Source organism: Anneissia japonica, unplaced genomic scaffold, assembly GCF_011630105.1.
Source record: "Anneissia japonica isolate Jap-2015-1 unplaced genomic scaffold, ASM1163010v1 scaffold288091_len1417266_cov198, whole genome shotgun sequence".
NCBI lineage: Eukaryota > Metazoa > Echinodermata > Crinoidea > Comatulida > Comatulidae > Anneissia > Anneissia japonica.
In genome coordinates, this window is record NW_022684833.1 from 687,436 (window position 1) to 709,797 (window position 22,362).

Genomic DNA, 22,362 nt, shown 5'->3' on the forward strand with positions numbered 1-22,362 from the left:
ATATCAACGTGTGTTACGTTTCACGCTTCATCATGACACGTGCCAAACGAAGAGAAGGGTTTTGATTTGGTTGGGATACTACCGTACTAGATCCTTTTAGTTTATTTTTTCACTGGTCTATCGATGATTCCCCAAACCACAGATGTTATAGCCTTCTTGCTTTGTTTACAACATTTTCCGTTCACCCACTGTTATCTTAGAAAATCTTTGAATATATTGTAGTACAGTATATTGAAATTTAAACAATTATGTTCCTCAATATGAAGGGGCTACTTTCTCCCTTCCCGTACAGTACTCATCTACATAGACATGTCTCTGATCTAAGATGATCAACAATCTTCATTCTCAATGACAAAAAAATTTTAATGGAATTGTTTATATTTATATAATTTGTACTTTTGCATATTATATATATTGTTATCTTCTTCATTAACATAATTATGTAATAGTTATATTTTAATTATTTGAAAATATGACTTTATTATTAGCTTTGTTATGTTTTTATTACTATATATTTCATAAAGGTTAATTTCTGTTTTATTATTAAAGCTGCCTTATTTATAATTTATAAGCCATTGTGATTTTTATTTAAAAAACTTGATTTCATTTTTTTATTATTATTTTTATTATTTTGATGTTAAAATAATTAAATGGAATAAAATGAATTATTAAAAACACTCTGCTTAAAAATTGTACAATATTGCTTTTATGCATGGTAGTAAACTGAATTAAATTGAAGTAGATTGTTGAAAAATAATTCTGACATATCCTATCTAATATTTTGTCTTCCTCCCTCTGACTGAGCCTTTCTTAAAAATTGTACAATATTTCTTTTATGCGCAGTAGTAAATTAATGGGGTTTTTTTTTTTATAAATATTGCCCAATAAACGCTGTATTAGTCCATAATCGTTGGTACCGTCAAATCCATAATCTTGGTTACTTTCAAATAGGTTGTTGAAAAATAAGGCTGACATGTCCGTTCAAATATCATGTCTTCCTCCCTCTGAACTTTACTTGCGGTTATGACTTCCTTTGCTGCCACTCCCTACAGTAAGTTTACCGGTAGGCGGTGTTTTTGTTTATGTTTGTAGCACCAACTGCTCACCACTTCATTAAGCCACTCCTACCCTTCGCATCCAGCACTGATCTCTGACCTACTTTGCGATAATCAATTCCTCATGATGATCATCATTAATTCTTGCTCTTGTAGGCCCCTTTCTTTCTAGTTTCATCGTTAAATAAATTTAACAATTTAGGAATACCGAAGCCCAAGTTTCAACCTTTTTAAATAAATTCTTTAATATCCTTTGACGGCACTCCCTATGTTTCGTTAGGTGAGTTGTTGGGTTGTGGTATCGTATGATCGTCACTGTGGAAACAAAATTATATAAATAATTTTTATCTATATCAATATCTTAACTTTTTAATGATAAACTTTTATTCAAAAACAATGTATTAGTAATGTAAAGAAAATATGTTATCAATATTGCTATCACATTTTTGTGTTAAATGTTATTTATTTATTTTTAATTTATATTATTATTTATTTCAACAATACCCAGAAAACAAGAAGTAAAATGTACCATTACAGGAGGTTACTTGCTATTACTGTATATGTATAAACCTCCGAAATTTATTCATTCATTAGGCCTAGTTTAATATTGCTGTACTATATACTCCAACATCACTGGCGCATGGTAACAACCAACTGACTGCAGACCATTTCCGGTCACACATTACTCTCCATAACCCTCTAGTTCCGTCACCTCTGGATGACATCTAGACATTGTGAATTTTGTTCACTTTATTTTGTTAAATTTTTAACCTACCGTAGATTATTTTACTTTACCAAGGATGGGCTGTCCCTGATGTTATGCAATAATACTGCTTAATTTACAATTCTAGGGCCATACCTGTAAAAATTTTAGGACCATATCTGTATAAATTCTATGACCGTACCTGTATCAACTCTAGGACCGTACCTGTATTAACTCTAGGACCGTACCTGTATGAACTCTAGAACCGCACCTGTATGAACTCTAGAACCGCACCTGTATCAACTCTAGGACAGCACCTGTATCAACTCTAGGACCGCACCTGTATCAACTCTAGGACCGCACCTGTATCAACTCTAGGACAGCACCTGTATCAACTCTAGGACCGCACTTGTATCAATTCTAGGGTCATCCCTATATCAATTCTAGGGCCATCCTTCTATCAATTCTAGGGCCATCCCTCTATCAATTCTAGGACCATACATATATAAATTCTTGTTCCAAAGAATATTGATTCTGGAGATGTAGAAGCAGTTGGCTCATCGGTTGTGGCTTGGACTCCCAAACCTAGAGGTTGGGGGTTTGAAGCTCTCGCTGTGCAAATCGCTTTTGTCCTTGGGCAAGGCACTTTATCTATGGTTGCCGCTCTCCACCCAGGAGTACAAGTGGGTACCTGGTAGGTTCCAACACAACTGCGCTGATTACTAGCCGCAATATTATGGAATAATAATATAATTGAATTTAATAATTTAATTTGGTGTTTAATGTGTTCCATATGTGTTTGATCCAGTGACCGGGGTAGTAATGTGAAGCGCTTAGAGGCTTTGTAAAGGCATTAAGCGTTATATAAGAACGACATATTATTATTAATTCTAGTTCCAAACTATATCAATTCTAGGGCCATACCTATATCAATTCTAGGGCCATACCTATATCAATTCTAGGGCCATACCTATATCAATTCTAGGGCCATACCTATATCAATTCTAGGACCATACTTTTAATATCATAACACTTGCAATGGTGTCAACAGCATGGTCCTTAAGCCCTATCCAAACTATCAAATAATTTTATTTAACAAAAACATGTGACATGCCTAAATATGGTCATGTGACATCACACCATGACCGTATATAGGCACATCATCACTATATATGGGCATACAACTGTTTTTTTCAAAGAACATTTGATCGTGTGGACCATGTGTGGACAGAACCATAGAAAGTATTTTGTTTAAGAATTCCCTTCTAGTTTCAATGTTTAATTGAAAGCTCATAACAAATTTATGTTCTCCCACAAGAATCTTATCTTTGAAGTCATGTTTTCCAAGTTTTGCTTTTGTAAGTGCCTATAGGCCATATCTCTACTTCTAGATATTGTATCAACTCAATTTAAATTGAAAAACAAATTAATGTTGCTGCCAATGATCACATGTATCTGATGCAACTTGTGTTGTAAGTAATCACTTGTGAAAACAGAGGAAGTGATTCTATAGAAGTGAAAGCATTGCATGCAGTGTGTGAAAGTATGCCTATGTGCCTTCTCAGAACAAAACATTCAGGAATTGAACAATGAATTCTATGTGAAAGTTTTTAACAATCACACAAAAAAGATAAAAAGATAGTGCTAGTATGAATAAAGATAAATTCTTTGACAAAAAAAATCATCAAAAACTCAATGAGAACATTGATTTACTCATTCAGAATTGAATCAACTATGTTGAACAATTTCCAATGAGACACTAATTAAATGGGCTTTTTATTATTTAAAATCTGATTATCATTCAATTTAATAGCATAAGCAAAAATATATGTTAAGCATTTCTTGTTTTTCTTATTAATTTTTCAGATTGTTTTTTGTACAGTTACAGTACAGTATTATTAGTATTATTATTATTATTATTATTATTATTACTATTATTATTATTGTTGTTGTTGTTGTATGTGTCAGTTAATCGGCATTTTTTGTTGTTGAATATTCCAATTTCAATTTATTATCTATTTTAGTCCCAGAGGATGTTCTTAATCAAATTTTTTGCTTTACTGAACCTTTTTAATGTGGTCTTACATACAGTACAACCATATTGCTGGTGCATACAATAACATCCAACTTCATAGTGCAAAGTTAGGGGCTGTATCTGTAGACATCTGACAGTCATATCCCTGTGAGAATTTGTACTATAGTTCGCCCTCGAATTCAAGACCACTTTGGGACTTGAAAATTTGGGGTTAGCTTTGTGTCAGAAGATTGATGATTGTTATTGTTTTTTTGAAATAGTGATCTCGAAAGTAAAGGGGTCTTGTACTATTCAGACTGCACTCTGTTACGATCGGTTGCGATATAATCGGTGGTAATCCAAAACTGATTACTCCCGAATGCAATCAACGAGCGCATTCAGACCAACACGAAAAAACTTTACATTCTAAGGCCTAGGCCTCCGGTGACTAGGCCTATGTTGACTGACCCCAGCCAAACAGTGCCTGTGGAAATATGTTGTGATTCGCTGCGATTGGATTATCTACTACTATAATTGGTAAGCTTTCACACACAATGTTACTTTGCGATTGGGTGCAACTGGGTGTCGCAATTGCTGCAACCGATCGCAATGCGATGCTAGTCTGAATAGGGTATTGGATTGGAGGGTGCATTGTATTCAAATTAGGACATCTTTTAATCTGTACACAAACTTGTACTCACCACAAAACCTGGTTGACGCATTATTTTTACCTACTATTTTGATAAAGAACTACTATATAATTCTTTCACTGAACAAATAGGTATAAAGGATATTAATAATAAGCAATTAGAATAGTTGCATATCATACACTATGCGGAAATTATTATATGAACGTTAGATTAATGAAAGAAAAAAATACCTGAGGGCCTTACATACCACCTTGCACTGAACATACAGAGACATATTTTGTAATAGCATAACATGTAGGCACGGATCCAAACCTTCCCACCATTCGCCATGGCGAAGGTCAGGATGAGAGATTTAAAAAAAGTTTAAAAAAAGTATTAAAAAAAAGTGATTGCAACTTAATGAATAACAATGTTATTTCCAATAGACTGTTATTAATAGGCAGCAATCTATGAGCAGCAGGGAATGTTCGGCAGGCTAGACCCCCTTGACCAATAGGCCTATTGTATGTTACCAAGGCAATTAAGTTGTTTTGGAAATAGAATAATAATACAACATTCACTTTTTATTGTAAATAGCAATTATTCTTACAAAGCAGGATATGCCAGTGGCGCATTTTCCCCTCCGTCCCCCTCCCCCCAGCTCTGAATCAGTAATGCCGGCACTGTGGTAGCCAAAATGAAATGCTTCTGACCAATTATAAAGTATATAAAATATAGTAACTCAGAGTTTTAGTAGTAAGATCAGAAAACATTAATTTCAAATAAACGTGACATAATTTTGTTTTGCATTATCTTTTAGAATCGATATAGAACAATAATTATATTGATAAGATTAAACTGAACTAAAAATATACATATATTCTAAGCTATTAAACCAACAATAATTTTTTTTACTGTAATGCATGGAAAGTAAATCTCAAATTTTTAATAATTTGTAAACTGATAAAAATTTTGTTCCGTACAGTTTTGGAATATGCATTAGATTTTATTCTCTTAAAATGTGAACCACATGGCTTTTGCATAGCATTTTCTCTGTTAAATGTCTGAAATCTCGATTGAGATGACATTCGTTTTCTGAAGAATTGCTGTAACATATTTTGCCCTATATTTCAACTAGATGCTGGAAAGCTTATGTTAAAAAAATAAATTAAATTAATACATACACACTCCAAAAACCATTTTTTAATACCTGAAAGTGTTATTTCCGCCAAGCGTCCATGGTTATTTTAAACATAATATTATATCATTTTTTACTAAATAGCCATGTTCTTAGGAAGACAAATTTTCCTATGTCACTTTGATATTTTTCCTGTTATACCAACATTATGTGCCAGAGTAAAAGTGACCGGTTATAAAATATAAAAAATAGTGTTGTTAGATGTTAAAACATCTCATGGTTTTTCGTGGGTGTACAACAGCTGTAGTATATATTTACTTATTTGTTTTTTAGATCAGAAATTCTATCATTGCAAACATTAACTTTAACGAAAAGTGATATGATATTTTATTAGATTTTCTTTTAAAATCAATATTGAACAATAATTATATTGAAATGCTGATACTAAACTAATAACATCCACTGCATGGTAAAGTCATTGTTGTATTGGTATTTTTTCTCCACAAAATCTAGCACATTTTTGAATGAACACAATTAGTAGATGAAGCAGACATATTCTTTATTGATTTGTTTATAATTGCTGTGTACATTATAACTATATTGAACAATGGTCAATGGTCGTATATTTATATAGTGCCTTCCACAGAAAACCGTCTCAAGGCGCTTTCAAAGCGCAAGAAACAAAGACAAAAGAACGCGAAGGTATAGGATAGCTTCGCTCACCCTTTTTGGATTGGATTGTGCATATTTTAATATCTTAAGTTAACTACATGGTTTTTGTATAGCTTTTCTGAAGTCGGAAATTTCAAGTGCGATGATATTTGTTTGCCATAGCATATTTTGCCTAATTTCAACCCAGGCTAGATATATTCATTCAACATTGTTTTCAGTTTGACAGAACAACCACAAATTACGCTCTCTTCGCTCTCGACCCCGCCCTCTACTTGTCACCATTATAAGTATAAAGCTCTGAATCCGCCCAGAGACCCCACCTGTGCCATAGTCTGTATAAATTCTGGATCCGCATCTAACACTTATCGTAGAATAATAAAAAGGAACTCTTACCTTTTCTTAATACACTTTGTGTAAATTAACCCAACTACGATAACCATAGAGATGATCCCAAAAATAGCTGCTATGACGCATACTATTATTATTTTCACATTTGCTATCAAAATAAAACAATAAGAGGCGTGGTTATTATAGACACAATAAAATAATTTACTGTATGTATTCAAATAAATGCTCTGGGGAATTTATTGTTGAGATGTGTTTTTGAGGGGGTGTTTATTTAAGAGGAGGGGGAGTTTATTTAAGAAGAGGGGGAGTTTGTGTTTATTTCCTTTGTTGTAGATGGATTTGTATATACTCAAATAAACGCCCCTTAATTTCACTGTAAATTTTGAACTTCAAATCAAATATACTTTTATTTTCCATACAAAAAAAGTAATACAATATACAATAAGAATGCAAAAGAATTGAAACAAATACATTGTATGGAAGGAGGCTACAGTAACTTCAACACATAGTTACCATCAAAATGTGTTAACTGTTAGTACGTAATCTTAGACTTATTAATCCCATCCAGGTTAGAAATGTATAATTCTGCTGAAGAACAACATTAATAGAATGTGTTGAGAATGATGTTGTTTCCATTAGATATGTTTGCAGTCATATAGTGGGGGTGGGAGGTGCGTTTATTTGATGGAGGCATTTTCTTTAGATCTTATCACATAATCTTAAAGAATGTTATGCTATTAAAGATGTAAATATTCTTCATATTTATTAAATTTTGAGGAAAAAATACAGATTTATTTTTAGATTTTAAGGAGGCAGCACAGGAAGCTTAATAAAAGTGTGCTAATAGTAAAAAAAAAAAAATAACAATGGCGTGTTCATAAAACAGGTATAGAAAAGTTCCATTACATAAAATTATAGTAATCCAAGGATCAACTGATTTGATCTGGATGAGTCACTATCATAAAATATTATTTAAGCATTAAAGTATATACCTCCATTGTAGACAAGATGAATAATTAATTCAGTAATAAGATCGATGTCTGCTCTAATAGCAGATGCTATTATTATCATTATTGTTTATCTTGAATTTTCTATTTATCTAAATTATTATCAGGTAGCTAAAGCAAGGGAAGTTTTTCATTGACTGACTTAGAGGGTCTTTATCAATGGTTCTCAGTGTGTCCCTTATGGTACCGATAATTTGATTTATCCTCAATGTACCAGATAAAGCTGGCCACTCGTTGCGCCTGACGGTCGCCAGCCGATGTGATTCTACGGACAACACAGCACCATGATAAGCATGCAACAGATCCTTTTTAATGACGACCTATTCAGACTGCAATCGACAATTAATGGGCCCTCTGTGTCCATTGGTGGTAGACTGGGATCTAATTATTATGTCACTTTATTTTAGTTACTTACAAAAACCCACATTAGAGAGGATTTATGAAACTTAAATGTGAACAATTATTCACAACAGATATTTTTAACATTTTTACCAACTTAAAATTAAAGCCCCATTCCCAGCAAAATTTTAGTTAAGAAAAATCTTGATTTTTATATGTGTTATAATACGAAATTGCTGAACTTGGACATTGCTAAACATGAGAAAAATGTAAAATAAGACTAAAATTTGATTTTTTTTTTTCGTGTTCCACACAAAAAATAAATGCGGATGAATTTTTTATGTTTGATTTTGTGATAGGTCTGCTAAGAAATATAGTAGGCACCGGAAACAACACGGTGCCTAGTGTTGGATAGGCCTAGCCTTAGCTCGATTTAGGTTCAGTTATCATGTATAAAAACGGCCGACATGATATTTTCCATTGCTAAAATTGACACAAGTGAAATATAATATTTCATTGGAATTATTTCAAATTTGTTAAAAAAATTATTCTGACCGACATTTTGACAATTAAACAAACATATCTCAAGCATACTCGATCCTTTTTTTTAGTGAAATTTTGCCGGGAAAGAGGCTTTAAACCAAATAACTGGCTATATTTTATAATATTAGTAATTCTGAATGCTTTGGGATCTTGGCAAAGGTTGTCTGCAGTGCATCTTCAATTGGTATATTCATTGTCCAGTTTGATAAAGAATGTGTATAGGCAAGATATTTATTAAGGAAACTTTCTAATATAAAGTCAAAACTTTACCAATACCTGTACCATCATCATCCTGATAAGTGTCTGCTTCTTCTATATTAGGTTTTATTTCTGGGAGAACATTAGTTATTGTTGTAGATAATGATGGTAATTCAGGCAGCTCCGGAACCTTTAAATTTGGCAAACTTGGACACTGACATATTCTGATGAAGGTGTCAAAGCACATTGCTTGCTGAGTCATTATGGTGCTGTCAATAAAAGCAAACAGAAATTGTCAAGTACAGTATATCCCACCTATAGAAGGGATGGGAGGTTTGAGAGTTTGAAGTGCATAAAAGTGGTTGAAAGACCAAGTGAATTTTTGATTTAACAATGGGGCTGCACCCAAACTTTGATATTTGTAGTGTGCTTCCAGAAAACCTTCATGCACACTTTTATACCGCTTTATGCTGAGTTTTAGTATTACTTTTTACAGATGATCAGAGTCGGGCTGTAACAACAAAGAGTTTTCTGGCCAACTGGTAGGCTGTAACACCGCAACAAAATTACCGTTGAGTCGTATGTAATGGTAATAGTTGGGGATTTGTATAACGTATGCACAAGGAACTCAGAAATCTTGAGGCACACTTTGCCCACTTGTGGTCTAAATCATCCTATATGACATATCATGAATTTGTCTGACAGAGCAAGGCTATTGTAATGCTTTGAATAAATTTGTTTGATTGAACTTCAGAGAACCAACCAGTTCAATATACATTTTATTCTTCAAAGTCAAACTCAGTAATTCCATTGTAATTTTAAAATATTATCATTGTTGACGTCTTGTTAAGTGCATAGAGTTAACTAGCATCTTCTATATTACAAGTTGAACGATATTATTATGAAATTTAAAGCAGACTAATAATACGGTACTCTAAAAAAAGTATGATTTGATGTCCATGTGTGCTGATATCTGTCTTGCCACATGCAACAAAGGAATTTCATCAGGATCAGGTGGTTTTGTACAAAACAATTTTGAAAAACTTGAATGTTAGAACAATACAAGTTCTACAAGTGGGGAAAGTTCCCCATACCAGTAGAGATTTTCAAAAGCACTGGTTAAAAAAAAGTCTTGTCTATACATAAAAGGCTGTATCCTAGGGCTTATCCCATTATCTCAACTGGCCCTTCCACCGCTGGGCCCTGAGAGATCCCTGTCATTGTGTTCCCAGCAACTGCACTGCAAAGAGCCATGGTCCGCTCGGCGGCCATGATCCTAATGTCTTGTGTATCTGTACCACTTAGGAAGACAGTACACAAGTACTGTGTCTGCAATAAGAAAGAATAGATCAATGTATATATTTACTTACCGTTTATATAGTTTTGTTATCAGCAGTTCTGTGTCAATTACCTACTGCTTGTAAGTGTGTCATAGATATCTCTCTGTACTGTAATATCGTTTTAGATGCTGGTAATCAAATCTTGGTATAGTAGTTACAGGCGTAGGAGTATGATGGTCACACTTATTATCTCTTCAATCATAAAACTTTATATCATAGATTTACTAGCAAAAGTCTTTTTCTCTGCAAAGATACAAAATTCACTTGGATTTTTTACGTGGTACTCTGGCCTGCTTAAGGCCTTCTATTTTCTCAATGATTATGTGGTACTTCTGTAGGCTGCGTCAAGGCTGAACCTACAGTGATCAGCAGTTTTTCTAATGCTAGATTTCCTTTTTGGTAAATGGAAATGCTACTAATTTCTTAGGAAGTGTTTACTTTTCAATCCATACAGTATCCTGTAAAGGTAACATTGGTAAAAGTAAAAGTGCACTTAAGATAATATTGCGGTGCTCAATTTGTGATTGAATTGTTTTTAATCTCAGTTGATATAATCATGCATGCTTTCGAAATCCGATGTTTATACATCTTAAACTATCTGCACTTTATTATCATATAATATAAAGTAAATACATAGCTTTTTCTATCTCCATTTTGAAGGTAAAATAAAGAAAATCCTAAAAAAAGAGAATTTACAACATGACGTCACTTATTAATTTCTAATGATAAAATGATAAAAAGACTTTTTACTATAGAAATCCTCAACTTGATTACCAGCCAATTTATTTGTCTTAAAGACCTTATGATGGGTAATTTTTCTTTTATGATTTTTTTTTTTTTTTAATTTTAATTTTTCAATTGAAAGTTAATAAAGCTAAAGATATACAAATTATTTTTAAGGGTAGATAGTTTTAGGGATGTAAATTCAGCCATGTCAGTGGTGTATCTGGTAATTTGAATTAAGGGGCCCATGGAGGACCTTTCACAAATGAGGGTCTAGATCACCTCAGGCCCACCATGGAAAATCTATGATTGCAGCACATATAGATGGCTGGAAACGGTACCCTCAGAGTTAGAATTTTAATATAACTTTCTTTTTTTCTCCATTTGAAAATGAATACCCAAAGGTTTTGTCCTCAATATACGATACATAATGATAAATATGTATGTTTTTTTTTTAGCAAGATTTATTTTTGCTCTTCCATTTAACACCATGTGTCAGTTCCTGAATAGTAATGTAGTCAGTAATGTTCATAAACACATTTGTTCTTATTAGAAATTAGATACCCTCCAGTATTTAATACTACAGCATCCTTTTATTCCTGTACTTTATTTAGTAATTATGTACCGCATCAATTTTTTGTCATCATTATCATCATCATTATCAATATCATCATCATCATCATCATCATTATCATCATCATCATTATCATACAGTAGTAGTATAATTTCCTGCCAGGAGAATTCTTTATTATCTTCATCATTATTATGATAGAATAATATAATTTCTGTCAGAATTCTTTATTATGAATTATAATTTTAATTTTAGTTATTTTTGCAATTAATATACTTAATTGTAATAATAAAATCTTATTGATTTGTTCATAATTTTGAAAGGAAATAAGATAATGAGGTAATTCACGTCAGATATAATTTTTCTTAAGGCAGAAATTCAGAGAGCAAGCGACACTTATGATAAAATAAATTTAGAGAGTAAGCGACACTTATGATAAAATGCTAAGATTTCTGGTGGATTTATGAAATTCTCAAAAGCACAATTAATTTCAGTTTTTATGGTTTCCTCACATTTCAGCCGATATGGTATTCCTTCTCCCGTTTAATCTAAACTCAACATCAGCCATTAGAAAATTCTAGACTTATCCCACAGTATTCGGTCAACCTGAATATGTTGGATGTCAGGTGATGCAGTTACACATAGAAATGATTAAATTATACATTTAAAAACTTTGAATTATTTCACATAAGTTATCAATATTAAATATTTTAAATAGCCATTATAGTATATTATTTGTCAAGATGTGTGTTTGTAGATGTGTTCAGTATATGGAAACAGGGGAAGGAGCCATAATTCCAGATATATACTGTATTGGACATTTTGTCCTTTAAGCTTGGCAGAATATTCTCTCATTCCTATCTTAGGTGATCTTCCATACAATGTGGGTCATACAGGTTAATCATTATATAATATAAATATCAACCATAAATTATGTAATGCTCTTGTACGTGGGTGACGCCAGCTTTCCCCCGTCGTGGAGAAAAGCCACAATTCGTCGGGGAGAAAAAAATATAAAATGTATTTTCTACATATTAGTAGACTCTAAAATTGATCAAATAAGCCTTTGAAACCCTTAAATTGTCATATTTTTTAGGGGGCTCTCAATCATGCCCACTTTGCTCACATCGTGGAAATGGCCCCTTCCACTTCGGGGACCTCTGACCCCCCTGCTCTTGTATAATTTCCTTTCCCTCTCCCAATATGTAAAGTCTCAACCTTAACAAAAGTTAATCATTATGGTCAATTGTCATGCATTTTTATAGCGTCTTCCACAATAAAACTGTCTCACAGTTTAAACCACTAAAACAACTATAAAAAAAAAAGTAATGGTGAACAGACACAAATGTGAAGGGGAGGAAGGTACACATCCCTGATTTTGATTATGTAATTTATGTATTTTAAAAATTTTTTTTTTATTGTACGATCTATGGAACTGATCCGAAATAGAAGGTGAATGGAATTGTATTGGAAAATTCAATTAAGCCTAAAAGCATATGTTTATACCATTGAGGAATATTTCCTCCATGCATAATGACATTTCCTTCTTGTATGTGAGGCCAGGTGGGGTAGGGTGTGAACCTTCATACAAAGTGGGTCATGATCATTAATCCTTATGTAATTTGAGTTCTAAAGCTTATGTTTTTAAATTTATGTTTCCTTTCGCCTCTTGTATGTGAGGATTCTATTAAGTCAGGGTTTGTATAAATTAATTCCTAAAGCATATTTAATTTACGTATGTAATTCTTTCCCGCCCCCTCCTTCTGGTGTATGTGGGGTTGCTGTGTACACCTTTATAGAGAGGTGGTCAAAAAAGTTATTATATAATATATATCATCAAGCATAATTTACAGATAACACAACCTCCCCCCATCCTCTACCACCCCCACCTGTGTTATGTGGATGGGTTGAATATTCATTCAAATGTAGTCATAAGAATATTAATGTGTTTTTAAAATCCTGAAACATACACAGAAATGTTTCCTTTCTCAACTCACTTATATGCGAGGTGTGAACCTTCATATAAAGTAGGTCATATGAGTATAATTATTAATGTCATTTAAATCCAGAAAGCATACATTTTTAACACTAATAACATCATTAATGGACTGCTAATAGATTTCTGGAAAAGTTTATTTTAAAACTTGTCCTGTTTTAAAATCCAACACACAGAAATACATGTGATTTACAAGTATAGTAAATATATCCATTTCAAAAATGTCAAAAACAAAATAGCTGCCTTAAGTCAATCTCTTATACTAAAGATAAAATGTGCTTACTTACTGATACAGTGACTGAAAGTGAGGCTAGTTGGGTTGTTTTCCCAGCAGAGACTGAAATGTCCTGTATGTGAAAGTGTGAAAAATTCCAAAGCCAGACACGACTCAACCTCAAAAATTAAAATGCCAAGCAAGTCTGTTCAATCCATTGATTTACATGACTTGGTAAATTGAGATAGCCATGATTAAGAAATCGGAATAGAAAGATTTATCATGAGCGAGATTGACGATGACTCCTCCTCTTTTCATTAAAGATGTTTTTTTAAAAAAATCTCAAGGCCTCCGAGATTGCCTCCCAGTAATGTATACAGAATGTAAACAGTCTCAGAATTTAGAATTGATCTTGAAATTTATCGCGAGGTTGTTGTGGATAGAGGTATGGGAGAGATATGTACTGATGGTGTTGATACTGCGGCTGTTGTAAATTAATGATTTGCTGCGATGGTTGGTTGGTATTTATGAATGGATCGTTGAGCAAGTGTGTACAAGGTGATGACAGAAGATCATCTGATCTTAATATGTTTTCTAATTTTTTATCATTAATATGTTTCTTAAAGAAATTTGTAAAACATTGAATATATTGGGGTTTTTTTCATCGATGATATCAGTTTCTTTCCGGATTTATATTTTTCATTGTACTTTTAATTTTTATTTATCATTTTTATAATCATTATCATCTTTATCATCATTATCATCATCATTGTCATTATCATGAATCATCATCGTCATCAGTAATAAAAGCCATTATATTATGCCATCTCCCAGAGGTGGCGCCTGTGGGGGGGGGGGACGGCGGGCTAGGCCCCCGTCGGAAAGGAAAACTACAATTTGGTGAGGAGAAAAAAATGTATTTGTATTTTCTACATATTATTACTCTAAAGTCGATTAAATAAGCCTTCAAAACCCCTAAATTGTCATATTTTTTGGGGGGCTTTGCCCCCATGGGACACTTTCGAGACATTTTGGGCGATTCGTTGGGGAACTTTGGACCCCCATCGGGCAAATCCTGGCACCACCCCTGCATCTATCCCAGAAATAGCTTCTAATACGCATGTAAGAAAGCACATTTATGAAATCAAAGTATAACTGAAAATTAGTGGTGATCTAATTTAATTATATCTATAGTTAGGGGAACACCACCTCCAAAACCCTCACATTGATACTCTATGGGATTGGCACTCTGCAACCCGCAGCCCCTGGGTAGCAGTAATAAAAAATACAGTAAACTCTAGCTGTATTACAGACATTATTAATTTTGCATACTGTATTTAATTTAGTCAAGAAATGAAAAGAATGACATTCAATTTCATTTAGGGATATTATTGAAGTAAAATGGAATGGTCAAATGTGTGTTCTTCAGTCCCAAAGTCCGGGGTTCAAATCCTGCTGAAAACACTGGCATTGTTTTTCTCATGATAAAAAACAACTCCACTCCCTAAGCCTCTTATTGTGGCTTTCAAGAAACACAGAATAGTGAGTCACTGGCTGCGAGATCCAGACAAAATAACAATAATAATAATTAACTCTGTAATATACTTGAAAACCATCTAAATCTTACCTTTTTTCCTTAATCTCGCAAGGAGAAAGCATCAGATAATTATAATAATAGTAATAATAGTGCAAGGCAATCTAGACACTGCCAGACATGTCTAATGAAAGTGTGCCGCTAATTTGCGTAAATCGCGTGCTCCACATCCGTGGACACCTTTTATGATGTAAGCTTTAGTTTTAATGGCGTTCCATCATTAACAGGATGTGTTGATGGATACTGCTGTGTACAGTACATGGCTAATGTGCACCTGAGAAAATACACCTGATACCAAAAGTGCTGCATTGGAAATTATAATGGTCTAGGTTCAAATGCTAACATGAAAATGATACATGTTTTTTCATATCATTTTTAATTTCACCAGTGAAACAATAAAAATGTATGGCAGACTGGCCCGATTGCCCAAAAGCAATGCAGACTTACTGTCACAGGGCTCTCCTGGCAGCACATACAGTACAAAAATACACATTTGAGTATAATAATAGATAACCATCTCTTTTTTAAAATTTCATATAAAATGTGAACATTACTAAAATTTAGAAATGATTTACATTGCATGAAATACATAAAAATACATTTTGAAATTAGTTAACAATAAAATGGCAAAAAGGGAAAAACAAGCAAATCATCATTACCAAAGAATAAGATATCTTTTTATATACTTAAATAGTATTATTATTAATAATTATAATAGACTAATAGTAATAACAGTAATGATAACAACATTCTTACTATTATTGATAATAATATTAATGATAATATTATTGATAATATTAATGTACTTTGGTAATTAAGTTCTTTTTCTTTTTTATCATCATTCATTGAGTTTATTCATTGATTATTGTAGGTCTTCAGGACTGCTGTCTGATGCAAGTATCTTTTGTATTGAAAATGTTTTTTAAGTCTGATCAGTTTTTTCACCTGTTAAGCAGGTAGTAATGAATGCATGTACTTAAATACTCAACATGCTCATTCTAAAATTAGCCTGATTTTACTACTCAGCTTTTAGCCGTTGCCAACTGGCCATCGTCAGTGGTTAGGACCCAGATGAAAATATTATGACACCTATAGGCCTAGTTGAAGTTTACAGCATGCTCTTGTACAAGATTTAATTTTTCTTCTTAACACTAGTTTCATTAGAAATCTACTGTTTTTTATTAGACATCTACTGTTTTACCGCATATTTAATTTAATAATTTCGTTTAGTGTTCATTGTGTTCCATATGTGTTTGATCCAATGACCGGGGTAATAATGTGAAGCGCTTAGAGGCTTTGTTAAGGCATTAAGCGCTATATAAGAACGACATATTATTATTATTATTATACCCCAGTTATGCAAGTTTACAGCATGCTCTTTTACAAGATTTTATTTATTTTTTCTTAACACTAGTTTCATTAGAAATCTACTGTTTTTTATAGACATCTACTGTCTACCACATACCCCAGTTATGCTCAGTAAACTAAGCCTCATAATTATGAGCGTTTAGGGAGTGGAGTTGAATTTAGTCATGTGAACAATTTCTGCTGTCACATGAATCGAACACAGGACTCTAAAATTGGAAGGCAGGCACCTTAACCACCAAAAATATTCAGGTTCACTCCTACAGTATATCATGAGTTTGGAAGGTAATCATCTTAACCACCACCCTTGCATAAATATCATCGAGAGATTACAGGAATAGGCACCCCTTTCAGTTTCAACTGATAATGAGAGTTTCAACTGATAATGAGAGTAACAACAATAATAAAGGATGTGTTGCAATAGATTAAAAACTGAAACCAACCATTTCATCATGACATTAACAAATTTGGGATATATTTTTGTCCTACCCACCATATTATTTTTTCCGAACTATTTTTAGTTGATAAATTCATGTATCGAGTTGTCAGACTAAATATGGTAGTTGACAACTCTATGAAAACTGAAATTGAAATTCTTTGGAAAGTAAAAATCGTTGAAGCTAATCAACACCAACAGAAATTGAAAAGAAAGATAAAGCAAGCCATCACTGATAAATTGTCTCGCCCACGGAATATGCCTGCTGTCTGATATAGAAAAAATACTAGAATCAATCATAAAGATTGCTTGCTAATATTTTGTAAGCCCCGAGTACTAAAATCTGTTAACTAATTAATTATATTGATTAACTAATGAAAGTTGTGACCTGTAGTTATCAAAGTGTATTAAAGGGATAAAAAAAACCACAGTTCTGTTTGGAAAAAAATCACACCTAGTTACACCATGAATGTCACCATTGCAGTAATTAAAGTGCAGTCGTTGTTTCTCTACTAATATTGCATCTGTGAAATGGAAGTGTGCCCGCTAGAACTTTGAACAGTGAATAGACGCGTTTGTACTATCGATTTTGTGGAGAACAAATCAAACATACAGCTGCGCTATGTACTACCGGTAATAAGCTAATTCGTAGTTTAAACTGTGCATGCCGAGTATCAAGGTCAACCGACATAAACAAGTATACACACAAAATGGGTTTGTCTTGATTGACCTCGATTGACCTTGGATACGAGCATGTGCAGTTCAAACTATGAATTTGCTTATAATAACATACAGACAGTGACAGGCGTCCTCCCATAGCTGCGTATATGGGAATATTATTTGTTTACACTCAAAACAAGCGTTTTGTGGTGTCTTCTCTTACTACACTCTTTATTCACATCTCTCTGTTGGCCAGTGTGCAGTGGTAGGATGAAGGCAAATTTTTTTAAATAGCTAACAGGGTTTTATTGTTTATCATTTCAGAGTATTCTCCACCATGACACCAACGATGGGTTGCTGGTAGCCCTGGTACGGGCACTAGTCCAGCTCTTACCTCAGTGTACACAGCCGGAGTGGTCCAATATAACAAAGATTTTGGGAAAACTACTGGAGAGGAAGAAAATCCATGTGCCTCTTAGTGCTAAATTCATATGTGCACTTCCACTGATAGATTTTAAAGGTTTGTGGCATCTACTAGTGTTCTTCAGCCAGACAATGTTTGTCGCCCCCCTTCCATCTAAATGTATAACAGTTACCATATGATATAGCAATTTTTTTAAATATCCAGTTCATTTACTATCAAATGATATATCATGTGTGAGCTGACAGTGATGAATTTGTTCAAACATTATAAGTGTTTTTTTTTCAGTCAATAATGTACAATTCACACTGTAAATACCATCTCGTTCATGTCCATTCCACAGTTATATCTCTTCATCCACATCTTTTTTTTTATTTCTTTCACATCCAGAAGCAAATAAAATTGCCCTTAATGAATTTAATATCAACCAAATTTTTCTTAAATTTATCTCTATACTTTTGCCACATGGGTTGAAAACTACCACTATATTCCTATGTATTATTTATAATATTATTATCATTAATTTAGTGTTTTTATATCTCTACAGAATATGCAGTTCAGCTAGGCATTAGTTCACTCTTCTTAATGATCTTTGAACTGCTGGGGAGCAAGTCTTGCCCCTGGAGCCATGCAACCGGTATTTGGAAACATACAGTGAAATGCTATGTTAATGTAATGAAGGTACAGAATATGATCTTACCTGCTTCATAAAGAACTTCACAAACAAAAATATAATTCAGTTTTAAAAAGAAATTTCCTCTGAATAATTTCCCTTACAAGCAACACCAACAGAATTTATTTGAAGCATTGATGTTGTAGTATTTTTTATAGTTTTAGTCATGTTATTAAAAGGAAGGAGAATAGTCCATTTTCATCAGGGTTGTTTTGGGCTATTCCATTTGCTTTTGATTTAATTGACAAAATTTGATTAGATATTTTTTTGTATATTCTAAACAATAAGCATGCCCTCACAAAAGTCCCCTTTGGGATTAGCAGTTGTAATTAAAGGAAATTATATTAGGCAAAATGGACTGATTACTTTGGAGAATCTGGCCTGAATATGAGGTTTATTTATCTTGTAATATTTACAGTATGAAAATATTATCATGAATTATAACAGTCCAGCTACCTCATGTTATTGCACTTGTGCTCGAATAAAAAATTGTTTTATGTCTATTATGTCAACGTATACGACTCTACTTTGTGCATTCGTACTAGATGTGTATAAGAGACAATTGACTTATCTTTCTTAATTTTTATTAAATCCTCAAACATAAAGATAATACTTAAAAGTTAAAAGAAAAATAATGCTTAGAAAAGAACATTTCAAATCATCATGGTTTAATTTTTGTGATGAAAATAAACGTGAAAAGACAGGTAGCACTTTTAAGGCTAACAAATATTTTATTAAGCACAAGTTTCCATTTACAAACTTGACTGATTCAGTCACCTAATAAAGTATTTGTTAATCTCAAAAGTGCTACCTGTCTTGTCCCTGTTTGTATAGTTTAGACTACCACAGATACCCCTCTATTTCATGAAGATTAAGATAAAAATGTGAAAATGCAACATTAAATCAAGGACAAGTCTTTTTGTTATTAAATTGTTTTTATTGTTTTGGAGCATATATATAATTTGTCTTTTAAGCCAACAACAAAAATGACAAAGCAAATTAAATTAAAAAAATAATAACAATTATAAATATATTTTTAATTAAGTGTTTTATTCATGATGAAAATCATATTTTATGAATAGAACCTACAACCCAGGAATTGGAAAGTGGTCATCTAAACCATTATACCAGAGGCCCTTTACAAGTTATTTTAATATTAATTATTGTCCATTGACAATTTGTCTTTCAGGAACTTCTGGGTAATATTCAAGATTGCAGTTCTACCGATCAAGCTAAAGGATTTCTTATTGGTCAGCTTTTCTGCCACAACCTAGAGGTCATGGGTTACATCCCTGAATCCGTGAAAGGTCAACTGTTTGTTCTGACCCTAGAAATTATGTCAATGCTAGAGGAATTGACAGAGAAAACACTCAAAGAAATATTTTTCGCAACAAAGCAGGATAGAATATTTCAAAAACTTGTTCTGCGTATGACGGACGGCGACGACAAAAGTACCTTGCGGCAGAAACTAAAAACAATAAATATAATTTTATAATTTCATACATTCATTACATTCCATTGGATTTGCAGCTGTGCAAATTACTTTTTCTATCTCCCTTTCGTACATAAACTGTCAAATTATAATTAAAGAAAATTGATGTCTACATGCTGTGATAAACCTTTTGGATTTTATTACTTTGTTTAACTACTATTGCAACACCATGGGATCACAGTTTAATACGTACTTGCTTATTGTAGACAATTAAGATGTTGCTGAAACAGGAACGATAATGGGAAATAGTTAATTTGAATATTTATGTATTAGTTTATGAACAAAGGATAGAGAAAAAATTAGATGTAAGACAGCAGTATTTAAATTTAACTTACAAAGACAAGTGTAAGATTTTTCTTTTCAATAAAATAATATTTTATCATTAGGATAATATTCATATTTTATATTAAAGGATTATGAAATATTTGTTTAACTATTATTGCAAGACCATGGGTTCACATTTTAATACGTACATGCTTATTGTAGACATTTAAGACGTTGCTGATACAGAAAATGATAATGGGAAGTAGTTAATTTGAAAATTTGTGTATAAGTTTATGAACAAAAGATAGAGAAAAAAGTAAATGTAAAAGACACAGCAGGAATATTTACTTACAAAGACAAGTGTAACATTTTTCTTTTCAATGAAATCATATTTTATCATAAGGATAATATTCATATCTATACTACTAAAATAATGTTTTATGTTTTTCTCTGTCCACCAAATATCTCTGAAAGTATTTCAAGTACAATTATGATTTTCAGAGAAGTTTAGGGTCATACCCACAGGTAATTTTGTTAGTTACATCTGGTTACATATTATGTAGATACCGTAGCCTTATATTTAGTACATGCATTCACCAACTTGATTTAAAAAAAGCATCTCTCATGCCCAACAGCAACTAGGCCAGCCTACTCTGTAGCCAAATAAATAAAAATTGTGTTGGTCACGCCCGACTGACCCAAATTTTACGAAATTTAGGGTCGACAATTTAGTTGTTTTTTTTTTTGTTTGTTTTTATTTTACAACAAACAATATTTTGTATGAGCAAATAAGGCTGGAATAAAATGGCCAGGCCTTGAGGCCAAGGCCTAGCCTATTTTGCTGGACGGTATGCGATGCGAATCCAAAATTGTTGTATTTGTGTATTTTCCACTTTTTAGGCGTAAACACATTCTGGCTACCGACCTACCCAATTTGGGGATTTTCTCAAGACGTGGCTAACGTGGCTAACAAAAAAAAAAAGAAAAATAAATGAATAAATAAATATTGGCCTAATGTAGGCCTTATATCAAACAATTCCTAATACGCACTATTCAGCAAAGACTCATCATTTTCAAAGACCACCTGCAGAAAAATTATGACAAGGCAAACATAACATCCACAACGATTGCCTGCTAACTTCCAATAACATCAACTATATACATCGCCACCTTCCCCTACTCACTTAACACTGTGCGAAGCACAGGTGTAATGCTAGTTATTATGTTAGTTATTATTAAAGCTAGTAAAATATTTGTGTAACTGTTATTGCATGACCATGCTTATTGTAGATACTTAAAACATTGCCAGAAACAGAAAATGATAAAGGCAAATAGTTGATTTGAATACTTATAAGTTTTTATGAGCAAGGGATAGACGAAAAAGTAAATATAAAAGGAACAGTAATATTTAACTTTAATTTACAAAAACTTTTTTCTTTTCACTGAAATTAATATTTTTATCATTAGTATTATATTCTTATTTTATATTAAAGGATTGCAAAATATATATGATACACATTTTTTGTAATACTTTTTAATCTTTTACTTTTGTATTTGAATGTGCACCGTATATGTGTGGACTTGTTCATACCTGAAGGCCATATGCTGGTCTTGGCCTGGGGAGGGGAGAGGTTCATGCAAAAATTCAGAATGCAGATTTTATTACCCACTTAGTGGAACAATCATTTGATGACAAGATGAGACCTCCGAAAAGATACCAAGATTTCTTTATAAAAATATTATTTGTTATTTTTACTTACCAACACTTGACACCCTAATATTGTATAACATTGGTAAATTTTGTATGCTGTCTTCTGGCGTATGTATGGTCAAATTCATCTACACCACAGCTACTTGGCAGTTTTTGTTAATATTTTGTAATATTTAAACATTATTTTTACATGATTGTGAAATTAAATGAAATATCAGACAGACGTAAACTGTTGATTCCAAGTACTGTACATTGT

The 22,362-nt window shown here is 32.7% G+C and overlaps 2 protein-coding genes across 3 annotated transcripts in view; one reads left to right on the forward strand and one right to left on the reverse strand.

Annotated features, from left to right (window-relative positions):
* LOC117107726 (gem-associated protein 4-like) overlaps positions 1 to 22,328 on the forward strand; it is a 41,491-nt gene extending 19,163 nt beyond the window's left edge. Inside the window, exons 7-9 of the mRNA XM_033249472.1 lie at positions 17,870 to 18,065; positions 18,514 to 18,647; positions 19,829 to 22,328. Of these exons, the coding sequence (XP_033105363.1) occupies positions 17,870 to 18,065; positions 18,514 to 18,647; positions 19,829 to 20,134 (636 nt within the window). The 3' untranslated portion in view covers positions 20,135 to 22,328. The remainder of the gene's footprint in view (positions 1 to 17,869; positions 18,066 to 18,513; positions 18,648 to 19,828) is intronic.
* Positions 564 to 14,102, reverse strand: LOC117107742. Of its 2 annotated transcripts, XR_004445280.1 has the most exons (5): positions 13,564 to 14,102; positions 10,017 to 10,229; positions 8,725 to 8,915; positions 6,605 to 6,707; positions 564 to 1,370 (listed from the first exon to the last, which is right to left on the reverse strand). XR_004445280.1 is itself a non-coding variant. In XM_033249496.1 (4 exons), the coding sequence occupies exons 2-4, from the start codon at positions 8,906 to 8,908 to the stop codon at positions 1,322 to 1,324; spliced, it is 336 nt and encodes a 111-aa protein (XP_033105387.1). In that variant the 5' UTR covers positions 8,909 to 8,915; positions 10,017 to 11,271; the 3' UTR covers positions 564 to 1,321. The 2 variants fall into 2 exon arrangements, 1 of the variants encoding a protein (XP_033105387.1); XM_033249496.1 differs by lacking the exon at positions 13,564 to 14,102 and having other exon boundaries at positions 10,017 to 11,271.
* Positions 22,329 to 22,362: the final 34 nt, after the last annotated feature.

Excerpts from the sequence above, each read along its gene's own strand:
- LOC117107742 (XM_033249496.1), bottom strand. The coding sequence starts at position 8,908 with ATGACTCAGCAAGCAATGTGCTTTGACACCTTCATCAGAATATGTCAG. Across the intron at positions 6,708-8,724 it reads TCAGGATGATGATGGTACAG|CAAATGTGAAAATAATAATA; the intron begins GTATTGGTAAAG and ends TTATTTTGATAG. Across the intron at positions 1,371-6,604 it reads ACAAAGTGTATTAAGAAAAG|TGACGATCATACGATACCAC; the intron begins GTAAGAGTTCCT and ends TTGTTTCCACAG.